General features: G+C 51.9%; 6 protein-coding genes across 6 annotated transcripts; 4 read left to right on the plus strand and 2 right to left on the minus strand.

The window, feature by feature from the left end:
* Positions 1 to 539, minus strand: AA0111_g12046 (hypothetical protein; the record flags this gene model as incomplete). Its single annotated transcript, XM_028645981.1, has 2 exons — positions 1 to 364; positions 426 to 539. Coding segments are annotated over 2 exons (478 nt in total), but the record flags the coding sequence as incomplete, so codon positions are not given.
* A 177-nt stretch (positions 540 to 716) lies between these two features.
* Positions 717 to 1,754, plus strand: AA0111_g12047 (rRNA biogenesis protein; the record flags this gene model as incomplete). Its single annotated transcript, XM_028645982.1, has 1 exon — positions 717 to 1,754. One exon carries the CDS (start codon positions 717 to 719, stop codon positions 1,752 to 1,754), a length of 1,038 nt encoding a protein of 345 aa, XP_028500343.1.
* Positions 1,755 to 2,512: 758 nt separating this feature from the next.
* On the plus strand, positions 2,513 to 4,097 carry AA0111_g12048 (hypothetical protein; the record flags this gene model as incomplete). Its single annotated transcript, XM_028645983.1, has 2 exons — positions 2,513 to 2,856; positions 2,906 to 4,097. The coding sequence occupies 2 exons, from the start codon at positions 2,513 to 2,515 to the stop codon at positions 4,095 to 4,097; spliced, it is 1,536 nt and encodes a 511-aa protein (XP_028500353.1).
* Positions 4,098 to 4,999: 902 nt separating this feature from the next.
* AA0111_g12049 (hypothetical protein) lies at positions 5,000 to 6,053 on the minus strand (the record flags this gene model as incomplete). The annotated part of the gene is made up of 2 exons (XM_028645984.1): positions 5,000 to 5,885; positions 6,022 to 6,053. The coding sequence occupies 2 exons, from the start codon at positions 6,051 to 6,053 to the stop codon at positions 5,000 to 5,002; spliced, it is 918 nt and encodes a 305-aa protein (XP_028500354.1).
* Positions 6,054 to 10,640: 4,587 nt separating this feature from the next.
* AA0111_g12050 (hypothetical protein) lies at positions 10,641 to 10,766 on the plus strand (the record flags this gene model as incomplete). Its single annotated transcript, XM_028645986.1, has 1 exon — positions 10,641 to 10,766. One exon carries the CDS (start codon positions 10,641 to 10,643, stop codon positions 10,764 to 10,766), a length of 126 nt encoding a protein of 41 aa, XP_028500341.1.
* Positions 10,767 to 12,239: 1,473 nt separating this feature from the next.
* On the plus strand, positions 12,240 to 13,728 carry AA0111_g12051 (hypothetical protein; the record flags this gene model as incomplete). The annotated part of the gene is made up of 2 exons (XM_028645987.1): positions 12,240 to 12,469; positions 12,609 to 13,728. The coding sequence occupies 2 exons, from the start codon at positions 12,240 to 12,242 to the stop codon at positions 13,726 to 13,728; spliced, it is 1,350 nt and encodes a 449-aa protein (XP_028500327.1).
* Between the last annotated feature and the right edge of the window lie 6,027 nt (positions 13,729 to 19,755).

A 19,755-nucleotide genomic window follows, 5' to 3' on the forward strand; every position in this document is an offset into this window, starting at 1 on the left:
AGTGGTGGTATGCCAGCGCTTGTTGATAGCCTGCGAACTCAGCCTGCGCCTGCTGGTTATTGAACATGTGCGGGAGCTGCTGGGGCGGCGGGGGCGGTGGGGGAGGCGGCGCAAATTCCTGGTTGAAGAAGCCATTGGGTGGCCCGTATGGTGCTGGAGGCCCTCCTGGTGGTGGCGGCTGGAAGGGAGGAGGCGGGGGAGGTGGAAGTTGTTGGTTCTCGAAGGTGCCGAAATTCTGCTCGCGACGGTCGAAGCCGCCCGGGCGGAAGGGCAGCGCATTCGGGTTGAAGAATTCGCTCATGCTGGGGCTTTCGGATGCAGTGAGCTTGCGCTCGGAGATTGTGCTGTCTCGACCTGTCTTGGTCTTTTGGTAGTCGGTGTTAGTGGAAGAAGTTGCGACTGGAGCGCAGTGGGGGATGCTGTACCGAGCTGATGCGACTGCAGCCATGGAGCACGTGCGATGGCGGCAAACGCTCGACGATAAGAGAGGGGTGAGGAGTGAAGGGTCTGGCGAGGTGAAGACGCAGCGCACGAAGCATGTAGCCAGACGGTGTGAGGCTGTCTCGAGATTTGGGCGCAGTTGCCTGCTGTCGGGCTTGTCGGCGAATCAAACCCCCGGAGGCGGGGTCCACAAAAATGTTGGTAGACCGCGGCGCACCAAGAGCGCGACAGGAATCGCATACGACCCAACACACCACCGCCACCACCACCCCAGAATGGTGCTCTCAAACAAACTCGACCGCACTCTGCGCGCGGCCCAAGACAGCTCAGATGCCGAGAGCTACTACGAGGTCACTGACCGCTCATCCTCTGCGTCGGTCATTGAAGCAGATGAGGGTGGTAACGTAATCAGCTCAGACGACGAGCAGCCAAGCGGTTCCGAAGACGACGATATGCAGTCAGACGTCTCGGACGACGACCAAGCAAAAGCGCAAATGAGCAAAGTCTCGTTTGGAGCACTAGCCAAAGCACAAGACGCCCTCTCTAAACAACAACCGGCGGATCGAAAGCGAAAACGAGGCGACGACGCATCAAAATCACAGGAGGACAAGCTCGAGGCATTGCGCGAGAGGTTACGGCAGATCAAGGCCGAAAAGCTTGCGACCGGCGCACAACCCAGCAAGAAAGCGAAGACGGCCAAGAGCAAGAGCAAAGGTCAAGACAAACAGAAACCTCAAAAAGCCAGCGACGATGAAGACTCCGACTCCGATGCAGCCCCACATGCGCGCTCGAGCAAACACGCACCTGCCGTGCAGTCAAGCAAGCGCATGGTCTCACGTAAGCGAAATGTGGTTGAAGTGAAGAAGCCTGTGTTCCGCGACCCACGATTCGATAATGCTTCAGGGCCTCCGCCCGACGAGTTCGTGACAGGAAAGCGTTACTCTTTCCTCAACGACTACTGCACATCTGAGATATCAGAACTGCGTCAAACTATTAAGAAGACGAAGAACGAGGACGAAAAGGAGCGGTTGAAGAAGAAGTTACTTTCTATGGAGTCGCAGCAGAAGGCGCGCGAGAACAAGGAGAAGCTACAAGAAGTGGCGCGCGAGCACAAGAAGAAGGAGAAGGAGCTTGTCAAGGAGGGCAAGCAGCCTTTCTTCCTCAAGAAGTCAGAGCAGAAGAAGATTGCACTGGTCAACCGCTTCGAGAATATGAAGTCGAAGCAGCGCGACAAGGTCATCGAACGCCGTCGCAAGAAGGTCACGGCCAAGGAGCGCAGGAACATGCCCGACGAGCGCCGCACTGCCCAATAGTACACCCACGCAAACTGCTAACGTTTGTAACCATAGTCGTTCTCAATTAAGGATACCCATTCAACATCTTCGACAAACTCGATGGGCGTCGTCTTTATATCTACTTCTGTGATTTCCCCTAGACGATGCTCTTTGACTGTGCTCCGAGCAATTGATGCATACCATCTAATTATCGTAAGTTGGGGCGTCGACTATCGCCTTGTCCGTAGTCAAGCACGGACAGGGGGGTGCAAGTCTAGATCGAGCTTTCTCCAGATCTGCACTAGCCAGGAACACATCACACTTCTCACCAAACTATTTCCGCGTGACGCATTGTTCATTCGATACGCTACAAAGCGCCGCACCTATCCTTTACAGATCTGCTAAGTTGTCTTGGGTTAACATATTCAGCAATGCAGCCTCGTTCTTACGATGAGACCTATTTGGGACAAGTGCATGCCCGCGGCTTAGCGCTTCCGCAGAAAGCTCATACCTTCGGGGATTTGGATCCAGGGTCAATCCGCTTCAGTCGTGACTAAAGACCCTCTGCCGGTGGAGATGAGGGTAAAACTGCCTTCGGGACCCCCGAGTAGACTCGTCTGACCTTGTATGGCTTCAGCCATATTGAGCGCCACCAAGATGGTTTCGCAGCTGAATGTCTTCGAGGATATGTATATATACTGGCACTTCCATCTAGTCGAGTGATCACCCAAGTCTCTCGTTAAACCAGTGGTACAAACAAGTCCACATTCGGCCCAGAATCGGAAATCTCTATCGCCATGCGTACATCTATCGCTTCGCTCCTGCTTTCTCTGGCAGTTACCAGCTCAGCCCAGGAAGAAGTCCCTGGATTCAATCAACCCAAAGACACGGAGTGTGAGCTCATTTCACCAGTCGTCGACGGGCTGCTTGCCGTACCATCTGCCACAGAATTCTGTTCATCTCTACTCAGCATTCCCACCGTGACGGTCACTTCGCTCGCCATAAGCACATTAACTGTGACCTCAATCGTGGAGACTCTCGAGACAACCACACTGCTGGCGACCTTCACAAACACGGACGAGACTTCAGTAACTGGAACTACTACCCTGACTGCTGACGCAGTCACAGTGACAGACACTATGTAGGTTACTCTCCATCAATACTAGATCAGTATGTGCTAATAACTTCAGAACTACCCAAGTCGATCTATGCCGTCCAAAGGTTGGAACTGTGATAGTCACAGTCACGGCCGAGGCCCCTGTCAAACGAGACTATGCGCATACGCTCAGTTCCAGTAGCACCTCATGTACTGCAAGCAAGAAGTCTACAAGCACTGTGACACCTTCTTCCACATCTACAAAATGCTCAAGCACTACAAGTTTATCGCTTGCGAAGCCCTCTAGCATGGCGGCATACCCATCATCCGAAGCGTTGAGCGCGATTCCAGCATCTTTCTCCGAATATCCGACAACTTCTCAGATGCCCTCGTCTGATTATTCGAGTCTGATGGAGTCAGCGTACCCAACATCTTCGAGCGTTGTGGAAGTTTCTTCCACAGCAGTTTCGAGTCTCGTGGAGTCGTCTTTCACAGCAAGTTCAAGCGCCGTAGAAGTTTCATCTACAACGACTTCAAGTGCTGTGGAAATGTCGTCCACCTCATCTTCGGTCACTACCGAACCATCTGCGATTGTATCTTCAAGCGTTGTCGAGTCATCCTCAACACCGGAACCTACACTCCCGGCCCCAACACTTTGCCCATCCGCTCCCTCAGGTGTCCAACAATACGAGTGCGCACAGATCTCCGCAGCCTGCTCTTGTCTCTCTCTCGCAACTTCCACCATCACCGAAGTGGTCAGCAGCACTGCTACGGAGGTCAGCGTGTCCACAACCACTACCTTCACTGAAACTGCCCTAACGGTTACAATCACATCGACTCAAGATATCGCTGCGACGGAGACTACGACGCCGACTACGACAGTTACTGTAGTCGCGACCGCAACATCGTCGCCTGACCTCATGAGCGACCCCAACAACTGCGGCGCCTGCGGCAACGTTTGTGCCAGTGGTTCATGCGCGAAGGGATTCTGCACAAATCCCACTTGTGCACCGTCATCTTGTTCCAAGTACGTCTACTGCGGTTCAGGTTGTATCTGTGGTGCCATCAGTGGAGGCGGCGGTCTCTGCGTACCTGGCACCACTTCTTGCAGCAGTCCCACTTGTAAAGTGAACGAGGACTGTGCTAGTAACCAGTTGTGTGTTGTCAACACTTGCTGCAGAGGTGGAGGCGGTATCTGTGTTAATGCGGTGCAGACTTGCTCGAATGGGGCTATGCCAAAGGCGTTGTTTGTGAGGAGGCCGGCTGGAGAGACTGTCATGGGATGAGAAGTGGATGAGCACTAAAGCGGCTTTGCTTCATAATATATTTTCTAATAGTGAAAGCGAGTTCCTTCTAAACATACAGCGAACGCACATGTAATCTAGCTTCATTGAAGATACTCCAAGACATGCACAAGACTAGTAGTTAGTTTGAATATCGGACATGTCTTCTTCTACGCGAGCCTAGAATAGAGTGCGTTGTTTCGACTCAGATATCCCCGACCTTACCAATCATTTGTAGATAGGATCTTGGCTATCTCTCTGCATGTACGGCGATACTTTTGAACATTTCTACACTATAAATCCAACCCGTGATGATGATAAGCGTAGGGCACAGTGGCTAAACAGCTGTATCGTTATCGCTATGCAGTTTCCTAGAAGAGTCAACTCGCAATAGAACACACACTGTTCCAAACCGCTTCTCTATATGATGCACATGCTCCCTATGTATGGCCTTTGGTCGTTTTGCTAGATTCGTTACGATAAGGCTACCAAGACGTGTTGTCAACATTACCAACTAACATGTACACACAAGACACTAGAAAACAGGAGACAACGCGTAAGGAAAAGTAAAAAAACGTGGAAATGAGACAAAGATGTTGGACCAAGGAGAAACATCCAGAATGCAGCATGAGTTAAGAGTCAGCTAGTATTAAGCACAAGAAACATACTGAGCAATATTCATGTTTCAATTGCGGATTTAATACAAAGACTAAAAACGTACAAACAAAAAGGTATTAAGACATTATCTTCTCTTTTTGAATAGAAAACCCAACAAGAGATGAAACGTCCAAATCCCCAAGATCCCAACGCCGGATATATCCTTCCTAACCCTACACGCGCGATGAACCATGCAAATTGAATCCAAAAAAGGTTAAAAAAGGTAATATAGCGCGAAGAGACCCAGCTTACGCGCGAAGAGTGCCATAGTCGCCATTAGTCATCTCATTCGGCATTTCCTTTAGACTGAACTTTGAAAAGTCCTTGACAAGGCCATTGTCCTTGGTCTTGAGATCATCCGCACCTTTCCCACTCTTCTGCTGTGTCGACTTTGGGCGTTTGTTCTCGTTGGTCGGGCTCTCAACAACCGTATCATCGGTATCGTCGGCAGTCTCCTCGAGATGCTCAGCCCTCACGTCGTCATCAATCTCCTGCTCCGCCTCTTCATCCAACTTGGCAGTCTCCTGCTCCACATCGACAAGGTCCTCGGCCTCGGCGGGCTCCTCACGCGCATCGGGCACAACTTCCTCCTCGAGACGCCAGTCCTGGATTGCCTTGATAATGTCGACGGCAAGCTGTCCGTTCTTGCGGAGTGCCTTGTCCCAGTGCGCTGGAATACCCTTTTCAACGACCATCATGCGGGCGACAGCGTGCACAAGCATATGTCGCATTGGGCTTCCGTCTTCGGTGTTTGCGTAAATGTATTGCACGCGACGCAGACCGGGGTAGCTGTCGCTGTACTTGTACCATTCCCTAACCACTTGCAGGACGTCGGAGACGAGGCCGGGGATCTCAAACTTCTCAGCCATCAGGTACAGGTCGAAGCAGACGCCTAGGTCGGCCTCCTCGCGTGGGACGGGGAGAGAGGACGAGTAGAGCCAGCCGACGAAGGTCTTGAAGGGCGCATCTTCTTCTTCGGGGAGGCCGAAGGATTGTGTGCGTGATGACGAGTTTGATTTGGAGTAGAAGATCTTGCGGAAAAAGGGCGAGTGATGACAGAGGAGCTTTTCGTGGAGAATCCAGTGCGTGTTTTCGGGGCCGACGTATATGTCAACCATTGAGCGGGAGAGGAGCCTGTGGTTGGTGTGTTAGTTGATGCGCGATGTGATGTGATCCAACCCCTTCCATGGCGAATGCGACAATATGATGCGCCAATGTCATCTCATCACCATGGACGACGATGCGCGGCGCATTGGAAGTCATCACGTACTCATTGAGCGGCTTTTCCTGTGCACCAGACATGATTTCGGTGGTTCTTCTCGGTGATCAGCGACCGTTGCGATCGACTATCCGTTCCCGTCGGGTGGTATTGCGTGATGCGATAAACTTTCAACGTCCGACGTCGACAGTGCGCGCAACAAAGTATTAGTATGGTAGAATGAATGCAGATGCAAGTAAGTAGAAAGACCGATGCAGGACAAAGACAGACATGTGGCAGTGCCAACTTTTAAGACCACCATTCCCAAACCTGCACGGTGGTGCCATGCTCCCAGCCTCCTTGGCTCGACATATGACGTAGGTACTTTTTCCCTTCACCATGCGAAAAGAGAGACCTATGATGCAGCGTCTGCGGCACGCTTTTCCTTGAACTGCACCCCTGTTCCTCTTTCCCGCCCCGTCCCCCGCTTAGTTTTACCCGCTAGGCAGGCATTGGGGGGATCGAGAACACCTGAAATGCCACACAATGCAATTTCCAGCTAGCGATGCAGGTTTTAGGATCGGATTGGCGTTGCATGTCATTTCGCTTTTGGATTACGCGTGTGTAGAAGGCGCTGTGTTGGGAAAGGGGGGGCTGGAGGCGCGTGTTGGATTCGGACGGGATGCACAAGGGGAGGTGGATTGAGTAAGTGTGACGTTGACTTGTGGGGATGGTGCTGCCAGGCTTGTCAGTGGCCTGTGGTAGGCAATCGATTGACGAACCGTAGTTCTGTGAGTCTTTGGTACGAGCTAACTCTTGCATTCCATATCTTCTTGTGTCTGTCACCGTAGAATGGTTCTGCGCAATCTGACGCTGACCATAACTCCCAGATTCCCCATACACAGCTAAGCGACGACAGGATGCGCCCGTGTCACGAAGTATTGTCTCAAAACGCAGGGCAACTGTAGTATTGCTTTTTGCCAGACACACGATACTCCAGCCTCACCGCTGCGACAGCCTCGGTGCTTTGTTCTCGTGCTTTTCCTGCACCCCAACAGGCACTCCCCTATCAACTTCAACATCGTGAACACTAAAACGCAAAACTGCTCGTCTAGTTGCCATTTCACAGCACACCGCAACTGCCAACGCATAGTCTAACTCCCCAGCCTCGCAATGTTCGCATAGTTCAACATGCTTGTCCACTCAAGCCGCCTGTCGCAGCCTCGTCGCCCTCCCTACTGTAAGTACCAGAGCGGCTTCAATGCCAAGCGCTTCAACAAAGCTGGGTGCATGGTAATGCGACTTGACATCTTCGCGTCTTGACATCCATTCTGATGCACAGTGTTGAGGGAGGGTGTCTAGACGCGTATTCGTGATGTTAAGAAGGGATCCTCTCCCAACCACCTTTACTGACTTACCTCTTTGCTTGACTTGTGGAGCCTCGTGCTTGAGTTACTCAACTCCGTGTCTCTCAAGTTGTTGCAAAGCCTTGGTCAGCGTCTTCGGCCTATACAGTTGGCACATCTTGCTCGATGATGCAGAATCGCAGCACCACAGTCACTGCTGCGGTCCCGCCACTTTCTTCTTCATCACATGAATCTCAAGATTAAGAGCACAGAAAGCACCACGGCGTTTGCACAAGGCAAGACTTCCGTTGTCGTCGATGATGTGACGTGTAAAATACATCGTCTTTATGCCGACAGTGCATGCGATCTCGACGATCTGCTGGTCGAACAACGACTTCTTTTCACATAGCCAATGTGCCAGATGCTTGCTACCACCGGAAGCTATGCTTCAGCTCCAGCTCGCCTGGCTCAGCCACCATCATTGTTAAAGGGACGTTGGGACATGGAAATGAAAAGTCGACTGATTTGTCAGCATGCCGATGATTGCCCATCGATATAAACTATGCATCTACTGCCTGTCATGACCTAGCCGCCGTGGAGCAAACTGCTAAGTCAGATGCACTGTGGAATATGTGATTGAAAAGCTCACGTATCAGAATTGGGTGTTGACTACCTCATACGTATCGTCTCACACAGTCCACTTCGAATGCTCGTGTGCAACGGTATACGTAGTTATCAGGAGACTTATGAAGACTTTGGCTGTTACACTTTACGCCGCTCCTCGAGAAGAGAGCTATGGGGAACTGGGAAGGGCGAGAGCTCGAAACAGGCGTGGTGACATGTAGACCAAAAATTCTTCTTTGTCGGATTCTAGTCGTAACTTCGTGGTACTAATCATCAATCTAGATCATTTGAGGTTCTCCTGGTCTGTCTATTCTTTTCGTTGTTGGTGATACCACTAGTTGCAATGCTCATACAACCCTCAAATCTCGAGGTATTCCGCAGGGAACGCGAAGATAGATGACGATCTTCTGTGGTCAAAAAGGTATTCCCGCTTCATATTCCGACGCTATCTTACATCGTCATTTGGGGTTTAGCAGATGCTGTTCTGATTCTCTTCAAGATACATCGACTGCTTCTTCAGGCTTGAGGGACCTCACACTACTAGATTGTCACGTTGTACGTGCATTGTCATTTTTAAATACACAGCAGACCAGCATTCTAGTTTGCAGATTTCTTACGAGTCGCTATAAGACTAAGAATCATACTCATCGCACTGTACATACCCCAAGGTCTGCGTACGATCCCAACACATCATAAAAACATTGATGCCACGTCCACAGGTGGACCATACGAGCTTATCCTGATATCTCACAGTAGTCCATTCGTTATATACTCTCTTCATCACGTATCGTCGACGAACGCTGAAGTTCTATATGACGGGCATTAGTGCATGCAGTTTTGATAAAGGTATATGTTACAACAGAGAAGGACCAGCCAACATGCGAAGATAGTGTCTCTCGCGAAGCGAATAGTAGCGCATAATCATGGTTGTCATTGGGTGGGGAAGAGATGCCAATGCTACACAGTCTTGGACAAAGGATGTGGTGATATGGAGCGGAGTGGTGTAGCGTGAACTAGAGAAGTACTACCCATAGACAATGGCGACCATTACGGTGTAATTGCACATGTTGAGCCGCTCAGATCACAGAACGCTTGCGCGCTGATCTCCCGGTTGCCGCAAGCTGCTGAACGCTCCGCCGAACGGCAACAACGTATTCGGGTCGGCTTCTCGGACGACGAAACTTGAGTGTTCCCGTTTATTCACTTTCAAGCTCTCTTCTCGCCGACGATGCTCGTTCCACAATGGTGTCTATCTATGTTGTGAGCGAAATTCTCATGCAGGACACGACGCCGTGACGGCGGGCGATCCTGCAAGCGATCTGTCGTGTACTATAGATTATAGACTTGATCGATTCGGACGAACTGTAGCACTGGGTGTTGGTGGTACCACAGCTACGTTACCGTCGCACTGAAACCGTTCAGAGCAAAATCTCCGAAGTTGCGTCGTGTCGTGCGTACATGCATGGCATCAAGAGGAGGACGATGATGATGATAGTTCCTTCGGGATCTGCTACGCATGAAACATCTAGCTTCATAACAAAGAGTCAGACAAACGCCATCAGACCCTGAGAATCCTCCCCCAAGTCATTGGCAAGCCTCGCCCGTATTGCTTTTGTATGGAGGCACATGACAGAACATGATCTACGCCGCAGATCAAACACGCATCTTATCCAGCCACTAAGCCACACCGTACGCACCATGTGCTTCTGCGGTTCGATCCGAAACCGTCGAGCTGCATAGCGCTGCGCATCTTTCGGTACAACTGCGGAAGCGCGAAGGAAAGTATTGGTACAACAGTCAGATGCTCGCCGCAACGAGCGCACTCGGCTGGATGCGGGTGCTTGAATGTGAACTGGTAAACGTGGGACGGCAGATCTGCATTGACGCAATCGTCCCAGAGGAGTAGGTTGTACAGCTGTAGCTGTTGTACAGCGCTGCATCTGGGGAACGGATGTAGTCGGGAGGCGTAAGCTTAGCGATGTATAGGAAGGGGCGAATAGATGTGCTGCGGTTGGTTTCTATGCCGCATGCTGCAGGCTGTACACGTTGTGTGCGGGCCGTGAAGGAAGACGCTCAACAGTATCCTTGCGCATGTCATTCGCGGAAGGTATTGCTACTGACTGTCGCCTTATCTCCTCACCAGTTTCTCACTCTGCGCGAGAACTTGGAATGTCGGACTCATTCCCGATCTTGATTCAACGACACTCAATAGCGTGCCAAGAGAGCATCTACTTGAGACTTATCCCAACAGATGGCAGTAATTGCTCATTCCCAACAGCAGGGTAATGGCACGCGTGCTAGAGTGCTACCACGGCTAGAGGTGATGGGATCACTTCCCGAAATAGACTCACGGGCGATCCTTTTCTTGATTGGATGGTGGTTGGGAGACAGCCCTATCCCGGTCGCTCGGTTGGATGCAACAGCATGTTAAGCCCCACCAGTTCCATATTGGAGAAGCGATGGTGTGATTACCGCTTTTGGATGGGCTGCCTGAGATTATCCTAGAGAGCGTGTCGAGTCGGTACCTGATCGACCCTATAACGACTGGGGATGTGGAAGAATTGCAAAAGGCCGGCGGCTGAGCGGAGGCGGCAGACACGGGCAGTAGCGAGAGAATGGGAAGGAGTCGTCGAGTGTCAAGGGTGAAATGAGTGCACAATACCCTGCAGCCAGCTTCAGGGTTTTCCATGTGGTTAAGATGACTCTGCAGTCGACCAAAACATGGTGGTAGATGGCATTGATGTGGCTCAGAACAAAGAGATGATGGACATTGCAGGAGACATTGCGGTGGTCGCCGAGGAGAAGCGACGGAGGGGTACTAGCCGAAGCATATGGTTCATAGTATGAGGCAGTCGCGGTGGTATTGGTGCAACGGCGGAACCATGGCTGCAGAATCTACCATGGTATCAGGGTCTAGAGAATACACGGCATTGAGTCGTTTCTGCGCAACGGTCGGAGAATACTTTGCAGGATGTGACTCCGAGATGTGACTCGGAGGTGTCGGCTATGGTGTGTTTCAAGAGATGCTAAGCCGCGGCTCTTTGCTAGAGGTGAGTGACTGAGTGAGTGACTGGGTGAGTCAAGCAGGAAGGGGCAGCCTCCACTACACGATTGATGAGGCAGGCGTGATGTGGCAAGGAGGGAGCCATGTGACAGGCAAGGAGGTCGCAGAGGAGCAGTATCCCAGGACCGGGCGAACGTTGCCGGCCACGTGCGAAAGATGCCGACAAAGGACCCTGGCTCTGTGCGAATGACTAAGGGCAGGCGAATGACTGAGGGTGGTTGGCCCGACACGACTAGGGAGGACTGTGAGAAACAAACATCGACTAGCGCTATTGGAGAGCTGGCCTTGCTGAAACACGAGGCCATGAACGATGTTCCTGGCCAATTAATCCTCTTCCGCTCTGTGTCGATGGCATCTGCTTTGAGCGTGGTCAAACCGCTGATGCGCCGGCGTGAAACAAGTCGAAGGCTCGTCTAGGGCCGGCCGGCAGGCATGAGCTGGCTCGAGTATGATTGGATGCAGAGCGAGTATTGGCAATGGGCCTGTAACGCCTTGCCATGCACACGACGGCCAGTCATGGTGAGGCTGGTATGCGCGGCGTGGTGCATCAGGTCGTGAGGTCAGCTTTGCAAGTGGTGCGCGAGCTGAACAGGTGGTGAGCGGGTGGTGAAGGCGCGAGTCCTGCAACGACGGTGGGCATTAGACCATCACAGAGATTTATCCATCTCGCACCATGGATGGCCGCCCGCGGATGCGAAACAGTGGGTTGCCCAGTGGCGTCTGTCTGGTGCAGCGAGCTCCCGCAGAGGGCGCGACCATCTGCTCGCCCTAGCCATCCCCAACTCACACTACGCATGGAGGGCCTGGCTCAGACACTCGCTATAGGGCCGCCCATGTCAACCGCCCCCCGGCCTGGCGTCTGGAGGCACGTCGTCTACTGCATGCCAGCCGCTGTATCGCTCGACCATTCCCTGCCCGCCCTGTGCAAACACAAGTCTGTGCGAGCCATTTTTATCCCCTCCACACCCGCGCCCCAAAAGACACGACGTGTGCTGTCTCTCTCCGACGCCAGCCAGCGCTGCTTCTTGTCGCATTTAATTTTTTCTACCACTCCGCCCGCGTGCATATCCTCACGCATAACTCGCAGCCCGCACTCGGCCCCGGCTTAGTGTTGCACCAGCCTCTAACCCCCCCCAGGCCTGCCCACATCCCTCGACACTTGGTGTAGCGGACTTCCTACAAGACCCTGCCACACTTCACTCCTACAATCTATCTGCCCCTCCCACCGAGCACAACACGGACGCCCACACGCGACCATGACCACCGTTGTCGCCAATCCCCCGGCCCCTGCCCAGCATGCGGCACCGGCGTCGGCAGACGGAGTAGGCTCCTCGAGGACATATGCTCCCATTGCGCCCTCTACTCTCTCTCCCCACCAAGTGACGCCCAACTCTCGCTCTAAGCTGCCACCAAGAGAAGATGCTTCACCTACCTCCTCCAGCCCAGGTGCACAGCACAGAGCCGAGACAAAGCCCTCACCTCTTTCGTACGTCGTTTAGTCTTTCTTCCCGATCTTCTTCCTCATCATGCCGTCCTCCTTCGGCCTCCTCTCCCACCTGCACCTCCATGTCTCCTCCCCACAGAGATATCATGTCACTCATGTCTAACCGTCCCTCCTCTCGCAGGTCTCGTGGCCCTGTCCCCAAAGTCGTAGTCAAGAAGGAGCCCACATCGCCAGACATGCCCACCACCACCAGGCATCGGCCCCAGCGCCTCAACCTCGCCAACCACAACATTGTCCACTCGTCGGGTGCCCTCACGGCACGACCCTCGGGCCAAGGCAGTGCCCACCTAGGCCTCCACGATGTTGGCATGGCCTGCCTCTCACCCGGCTTCCACACCCAGGACCCCGGTATGCGCGAGCAGCTGCAAAGAAGCTTGGATGTAAGAGAACGCCAAAGGCAGATCATCGAGGCGCGCCAGAAGGGCGGCAAGAGCGGACCATCCGAGACAGAAGACACACGGGGCACAGAGATTGGTGCTTTTGGACGGACAATCAAGACACCTCAAACCTCTCGCCGGAAGGGCCCACCGCCCGGTCTTTCCATTGCGCCTCCTTCACATTCGTCCTTCTCCAACGACCGTGTAATCCAGTCAGCGCCCATCAACCAAACCTTTACTGGTCTGCGCGGCAACGCACCACCCTCACGACAGCTGGCCAACGGCCCGTCAAACCTGTCGCAATCATCACACATCCACCATGTACCGGCACAGCAAACCAACAACCGGTTACCCCCCATCTCAGACGTCTTCCCAGAGCCTCTTGGAACAGCGCGGAACCCCTACCATCAGAACAGCCCAGGACACTCATCGCATTCTAATGTCCAGCCCCCAATGCCATCACCGAGCTTCCCGCCCCCACAATTTACACAGCCGCTCCCAACATCAAGACCCCGAGAATACAAGTCCGCCGAGGAGGCTGTTCAACAATTATCCGGGGGTCGCGAGGATCTTCTGCCCCGTCTGGTCCATTACGGTGGTCACCAACCCCCAACACCCCCCTCGCCAATGCCCAAGAATGGATCGTCAGCATATGCATCCAGGCCTGATCTGCACCGAAGTGGCAGCTCTCGGAGACGCGGCCGCGACGAATACGAACAAGACAACGGTACCCCGCCGCTCGGTCGCCAGCAACCACGCCTCGGTCCCTTTGGCGCCGGCCGTGACTCACCAGAAACTCAACTGAAAAAGAAGGAAGAATTCATTGGACTGTGTGCAAGAGCTTGGGATCTGTTTCACTCATGATGATACCCGGCTTCGGCTTTGACTCGATAATTACTATTCAGCGACAACTTGATCTTATTTCTATCCTACGGCGCATCATCACTCTCGCTTCAATCATTTCGCTTCGATTTCTCAGCAGGTCGTTTTGAACACTGCAACTTATTACCCCTTCGTATTCGCGCATTATTGATCTTCGATACGTTTTTGTAAAAGCGCCAGCAGAAGCAGCCTCGCAAGGGGCATGCAGGGTTATACCCAGACACGCACCCACCACATTTCCATATGTTATTCCTTTTTATTACTATTCTCAAACTTTTAAGTTTCGAGTTTATTTTGGGAGAGGATCATTCATCATGTCCATATGAGTTTAAGGGATGAGGGCATTTATTCGACAGGCAATGTTTTGCTATACGTGGCTGAGGCCGTCTTGAAACACACAATGTCTCATGATCATTCTCACTTTTACCAATGTTTTTTTTCTCGTTCTTCTATTCCGCTGAAACCCCTACCTGTTTAGGCGGTGGATCTTTTTCTGGTTGCGACATGCGATGTGGAGGAGATACCTTTTTCGACTTTTGTTGGGGTGTTAATCTTGGTTCGAGCAAACGCAATGTCTAGTGGATCTGCAGAAAGGCAGGACAAGTTGAGAAAGTAGCGCTCACGCACAGTGACGCACTTTACCCTAAGTGCCGTAACAATAAGAATGTTCATCTTTCAAACTATGATGGCTTTTGAGTCTGGACCCTGACAACGTGTTCGCGTGCATGCATGAACAACACTTCACTTGGTAGCGTTGCGTCACCAGACAGACTACTAGAATTCATTGGACGATAGCAGCTTATGTTTCCGATTGTGTAGTCGGTCTGCTTCGGAGTCTAATTGACAACGCGCAACAAAAACAATGCATGAAGGATAGCTTACAGCACATCACAGCCTGCCGAGAGAGTACGTACTACACAAACTCCAACGAAATCAGCCTCGTAGTGCGTATCAATCATGTCTACTCCATGCGATATCACCAATAACAGCAATGATGCAGGCATGAGTAAGCAAACCCAAAACACCGACCGCGTCATTATCGACTACCGTGATTGCGATAATCATCGTTCGCATCCTCCTGTCCATCTCCATCTACACTTTCCCACACCCACCCGTTCAAGTAATCATCTACAACAATCCTATACCTGCCCCGCATAGTAACTCCTAAGGCGGCCAAGCCGGTCGACCCAACCGTTGATCTGTTTACCATCCTCCTGATTATCTCTGGTTGTCTATCAGCAACAACGGGAAAGAGTATCCGAGGGTGCCGATCAGCGTTCCGTAACTTTCGTCAATCGCCAATCTTTGAAGATCGCAAACATGCAGCCTTATGTGACAGATTGATTGGTTTCGATCAGCAGAAAAAGACTGAACAGGCGGTATGATGAACAGGATCCAAAAGCCATATCCAGCCCTATGTAACAGATTGAGTATTGGGTCTCTGGTAAAGAGCGGGATCGCGGTCACACGACCAACGGTACAATCAAGAGTACGGTACAATCAAGAGTACGGTATGATGAGACAAGACGGGAGGACTTCGGGGGAGACAGCACCCGCTGGCCGACGACTGACGATCCGGTCTTGGTTGTTCGGAATGTTGACGATCACAAGCAAGTCGGCTATATGCAAGACCACCGAGAAACTTCATCTCGTGCGCGCGCACCTTTTCTCCGTCTCGTACGCGTTGTTTGTCCGTCTAGCAAAACATCTTTCATCTCGCCAGCATCCTAAATCAATAGTCTAGTATCCATCAACCTTCTTATTCCAGACACCCCAAGAGACCGGTCCAAATTGCAGCGACATCAAAGGATCGCGTGCGCAGGATCGCGGAATTGAAGCCATTTGCAATTTTCCACCATGATCTTCACCAGGATACTGGCTGGGGTGATGGTGGTGGTAGTGAGCTTTGTCTTCAATTTATCCTAGCACACCTAGCCACGCACGGTGTCCTTTTCGCATCATCAACTTTCTCGCTAGACCCAGTTCTCACCCTAGTTAGTTTCGAAACAAACGTCGTTACCTAGCACGCTTGGTGACGCAGGGACCAAAATTGTGCGCTGGCAAGGATATGCAAAAACATGAAACAGCCGCTTCTTAGCTTCGGAGGTGGGAGAGCATAAGATGAATTGAGGCGTTGAAGGATGAAGGAGGAGGATCAAGGGAAGACGCGAGATGAGGGAGGATCGCGTGGGTATGTCAACGCCACGAACATGCCGCGTGTGTGTGTGTGTGTGTGTGTGTGCCGCGGAGTGCTGAAGGCGGAAGGTAGAAGAATTGATGAAGAGATGCCGCGTGTGTGCCGTCGTGGCTAGGAGGGAAATGTACGCGGCAGATGTGACGATGATGATGGCGTGGCGACGCGGTCGTTGAGTAACCATCTTGTTCCATAGCGGGAAAAGCGCGTGATGCGCGTGCTGCGCGATGGAAAAACGTTCGTCCAGGCATGGTATTGTCACTGGACAGGGTATGGTGCAAAGCAATCGAAGCTTTTTTAGGGAAGGGATACGTCGTGTTGTCACCGCTGTATCGGGCCTCGTGACCGCTACATATTGTTTTGAAATCTAACTGGGACGATGCGATTCACTGGGTTTGAACAAGGGTGTCCCCACTTGATTCTACGTTATTGCTGTTCTGCTGACTGGTTGACAGGTGGTGCATTCCATCGGTTCCTTACTCGGAGCGCTGTCGGTGCTACACATGTCAGATCTGACAATGCAGATGCGCGCGTGTGCGTGGAGACTCATAACACGGACCGCCCAGTGCTGTGGATTTTCAATAGTCTGCTAAGATGGAAGTTTGCGTGCTGAAAATCGTTGTGATGTGCTATGCAAGGACTTCATTGCGCAACGCGTTCGATGGAGTTATTGAATCGCGCGTTGTTCGCTGGGGGGTTCGGTGGCCGATGTAGGTCCTTTATGTGTCGGAATTTCCCTGCGTACAGCATGCGTAGAACGTGCGTTTCGCTTGTCCGGTTGACAGCCGACGAGCTCGAGCGCGCTTGAGATGGCGTCAGGGCGCAGGTCCAGCTTCCGACCGATGATTAGCACGTGCTTCAAAGCGACTTCAGTTGGCATTGTTGTGTGCTTCCAGCAAGGCAATGACTTCCGATGCCCTCGGGTGGAAAGTATCGGAGACGAAAGTGTACATCCGAGCGTATCTTCCCCCATCTAGGGAGCCGTATGGATACCGGAACTTGCGAATGTGTCGTTGGTCAAGGGGTATACCCATCGTACTTATATGAGGGAAAGGTTGTCGCGCAGGTTGCTGACTGTCTGAAGCGCTGCCTGCCTGTCTGCCCACGATGTGCCCGTGATTGGCTTTCGAAGGGTCGAGAATCCGAGGGAAGGCAGGACGAGGAAGTCGCAAAGGTTTTGCCCTTTGAATATTGTGGTCTGTTACGATGGCCCCTAGTTCGAGCAGAAGCTGAACCATCGATACCAGCGATTCATCGATAGCCACATTCAAGGCACTGTCACTGACACAGGCTCCATGTTCAGCCAGATATCGACACAATTCCTCGTTCTCTGTCCGTACGGCATGCATCATCAGCGTACACCTCCAGTGCGGCTCACGACACACCATGGAGAGCCTCGGTGCAACGTGCGCATTGTACTCGACTAACATGCGGATTATGTCCAGACGCCCTTGCTTTGCGGCCTCTTCATAGCAGCAAGTCGTCTGAAAAGTGTCAAGAGCCGGCCCACGATCCAAGAGTAGACGAACGATTTTCTCGTTACCGCCTTTGACGGCTCGTTCAAGCGGAGTCCAAAATCCACTTTGAATGCCTGTCACTAGGATTCTCCCATGTTGGTTGCTCGTCACTAGCCTTCTCTCCCCCTGTACCGTCAGCGAGACAGAAGCTCCGCGACCCAGAAGCCATTCTGCGACGTCGGCTCTCTGTGGGCTACTCCATGCGACGATGCGCAGAATGTTGCTGTACTCAAAGTAACTCTTTGTGAGACGACGATTGCCTCGTGATTTCCTCTTGAGACCATTATTGTTTTCCAATTGGGATACCAATAGTTGGAAGAGCTGAGAGCAGAAATCGACCGATCGGCTTCTCAACACCCCTGAGCATATTGCATTCTCACACCAGTCGTATCTAGGGTCAAAATCTGATGAATGTTTACATGGATCCATGATAAACTTTACGACATCCAAAAGCCCTTTTTCAACCGCAGTATCAAAGACTAGTCGTTGAAGTACAATTTGCCTTGGCTGAAAATTTGGACTCGAGAAGATCTTTGTGAGTAACACCAAATTACCACACTCGGCGGCTGTGGCGGTAATATAGTGATTACACAGATAAGCATGGCGACACTCGGTCTCGGCAATATGCGAAAACATGTCGTCCACAGCTGGGTCATTGAGTGCAGACCTGATTCCTTCTTGACAGTCATTCACCAGGGCCATCTCCAGGAAATATAGTGGACCACTGAACGCACAGGTCTTGTATCGGATGCTAGTAATACGTGCCTCCTTCAATATGCGCCGCGGGTGCGAACAAAAAGCATAAATATACTGCTTCAAAACCTCGTGCGATATCTCTTTACTCCTTTCTTCGGGGTGGCTCACCTGAAGAAGACGCTCGGCAGCGCGGTATATACCTCGATATAGCTCGATCTTGTTTAATTTCTCTTCGCTTCTTAGCTCAGAAGGGCTCATCTGACCAAGGAAACGCCGGCGGGCGTCATGGGGCATGTCTTGCACAAGGCGTTCGGTAGCACGATGTGTGTGTCCATCTAAAATAGTGTCGTCCCAGTTCTTCCGCATGATCTTATAGGTGAGGTATGGCTGCCAAAATGCATCGAATCGAGACTTCAATTCCAGTTCTGGCTTCGTACGCCACGAGCTCTCCCGGTAATCGTCCAGTATATGGGACTGGTAGAGTGCATTCTTCACTTCTTGAGAGAACTCCTCTATCTAAGTGTCAGCATACTGCAGTGCTGCAATCACAATGGCGGGATGAGAGGGCATGCGTACTATTCACAAGCCTTAACCTCAGCCCGCGCCTGAGATCGCGGACACTAACGGCGTGTATGAGAATTTCACGTCGTGTCTCCGCTGGTAGATCAGAAAGATTCGTCATGCTAGAAATATCGAGGGTTGTTGTTGAAAACGAATGAGAAGAGGTGGCGGGCAGAACCTGGGGTTGCGCCTTCCGTGTTGCATAGCGCTAGGCTGGTTCTGTTCCAGGCAACAGGCAAGGCCACCCGCAACCACAACATCGAGGAAGTGGACACAGATATCGCATTGATGATAGGATGCTGGAATGAATGGTGGATGGCGCTTCATACCAGGGTCTCATCATCAGGAAATACATTTCAGCACACCAGTACATCATGGAGGCACTCAAGTCTTTTGCTTCGACATGTCTAATTGTTGCTATACACATCAGACAAAATGTACATAGATGTTGTCGTACAACTCACGCTTGGACATTGTTGACTTTTCTCATGGACTCACAGCTCATTCGGTACTTTCGCCTCCACAATATCTGTCTTCCAGTCCCTTCGTGGGACTCGCAGTCGAGACGCTCGTACCTCGAGCCCTCGAGATATGACTCTGCACTCCATTCTCGAGTGGCTGAAGGAAGACGTGCGTAAATATTTTAGCTCGGTGTCAGTGTTCGCTTTCTCGAACCCTGCTGATTTCGACGGTATGGTAGGACATGGGCTGAGAAAGATGCTTTCTAGAGAATCCGGATCAGTCTCGTATAAGTCTAGGCATGGTTGTTTCAACCTTGGACATCCAATAGCGATCTTCTATCGAGACATTCATCACCGTATCAGCATGCGCCGGTGGCCTAGACGCATGGCCATGTATGTGCACCAGCGACAGTAGGCGACTGACGATGAGTGCAGTGTAATGTTACCGTAAGAGCAGCGTTTTGGTTCTCACTGACTAAGTATAGGTGAGCCTCACGCATTACGCTGCAAAGAGGAGCAAAAAGTGATAATACAGTGTCTACCACTTTTACGCAAGCTCACTGAGCTGAGTCGTCCCGAA

Source organism: Alternaria arborescens (assembly GCF_004154835.1).
Source record: "Alternaria arborescens strain FERA 675 chromosome Unknown contig_65, whole genome shotgun sequence".
Taxonomy (NCBI): Eukaryota; Fungi; Ascomycota; class Dothideomycetes; order Pleosporales; family Pleosporaceae; genus Alternaria; species Alternaria arborescens.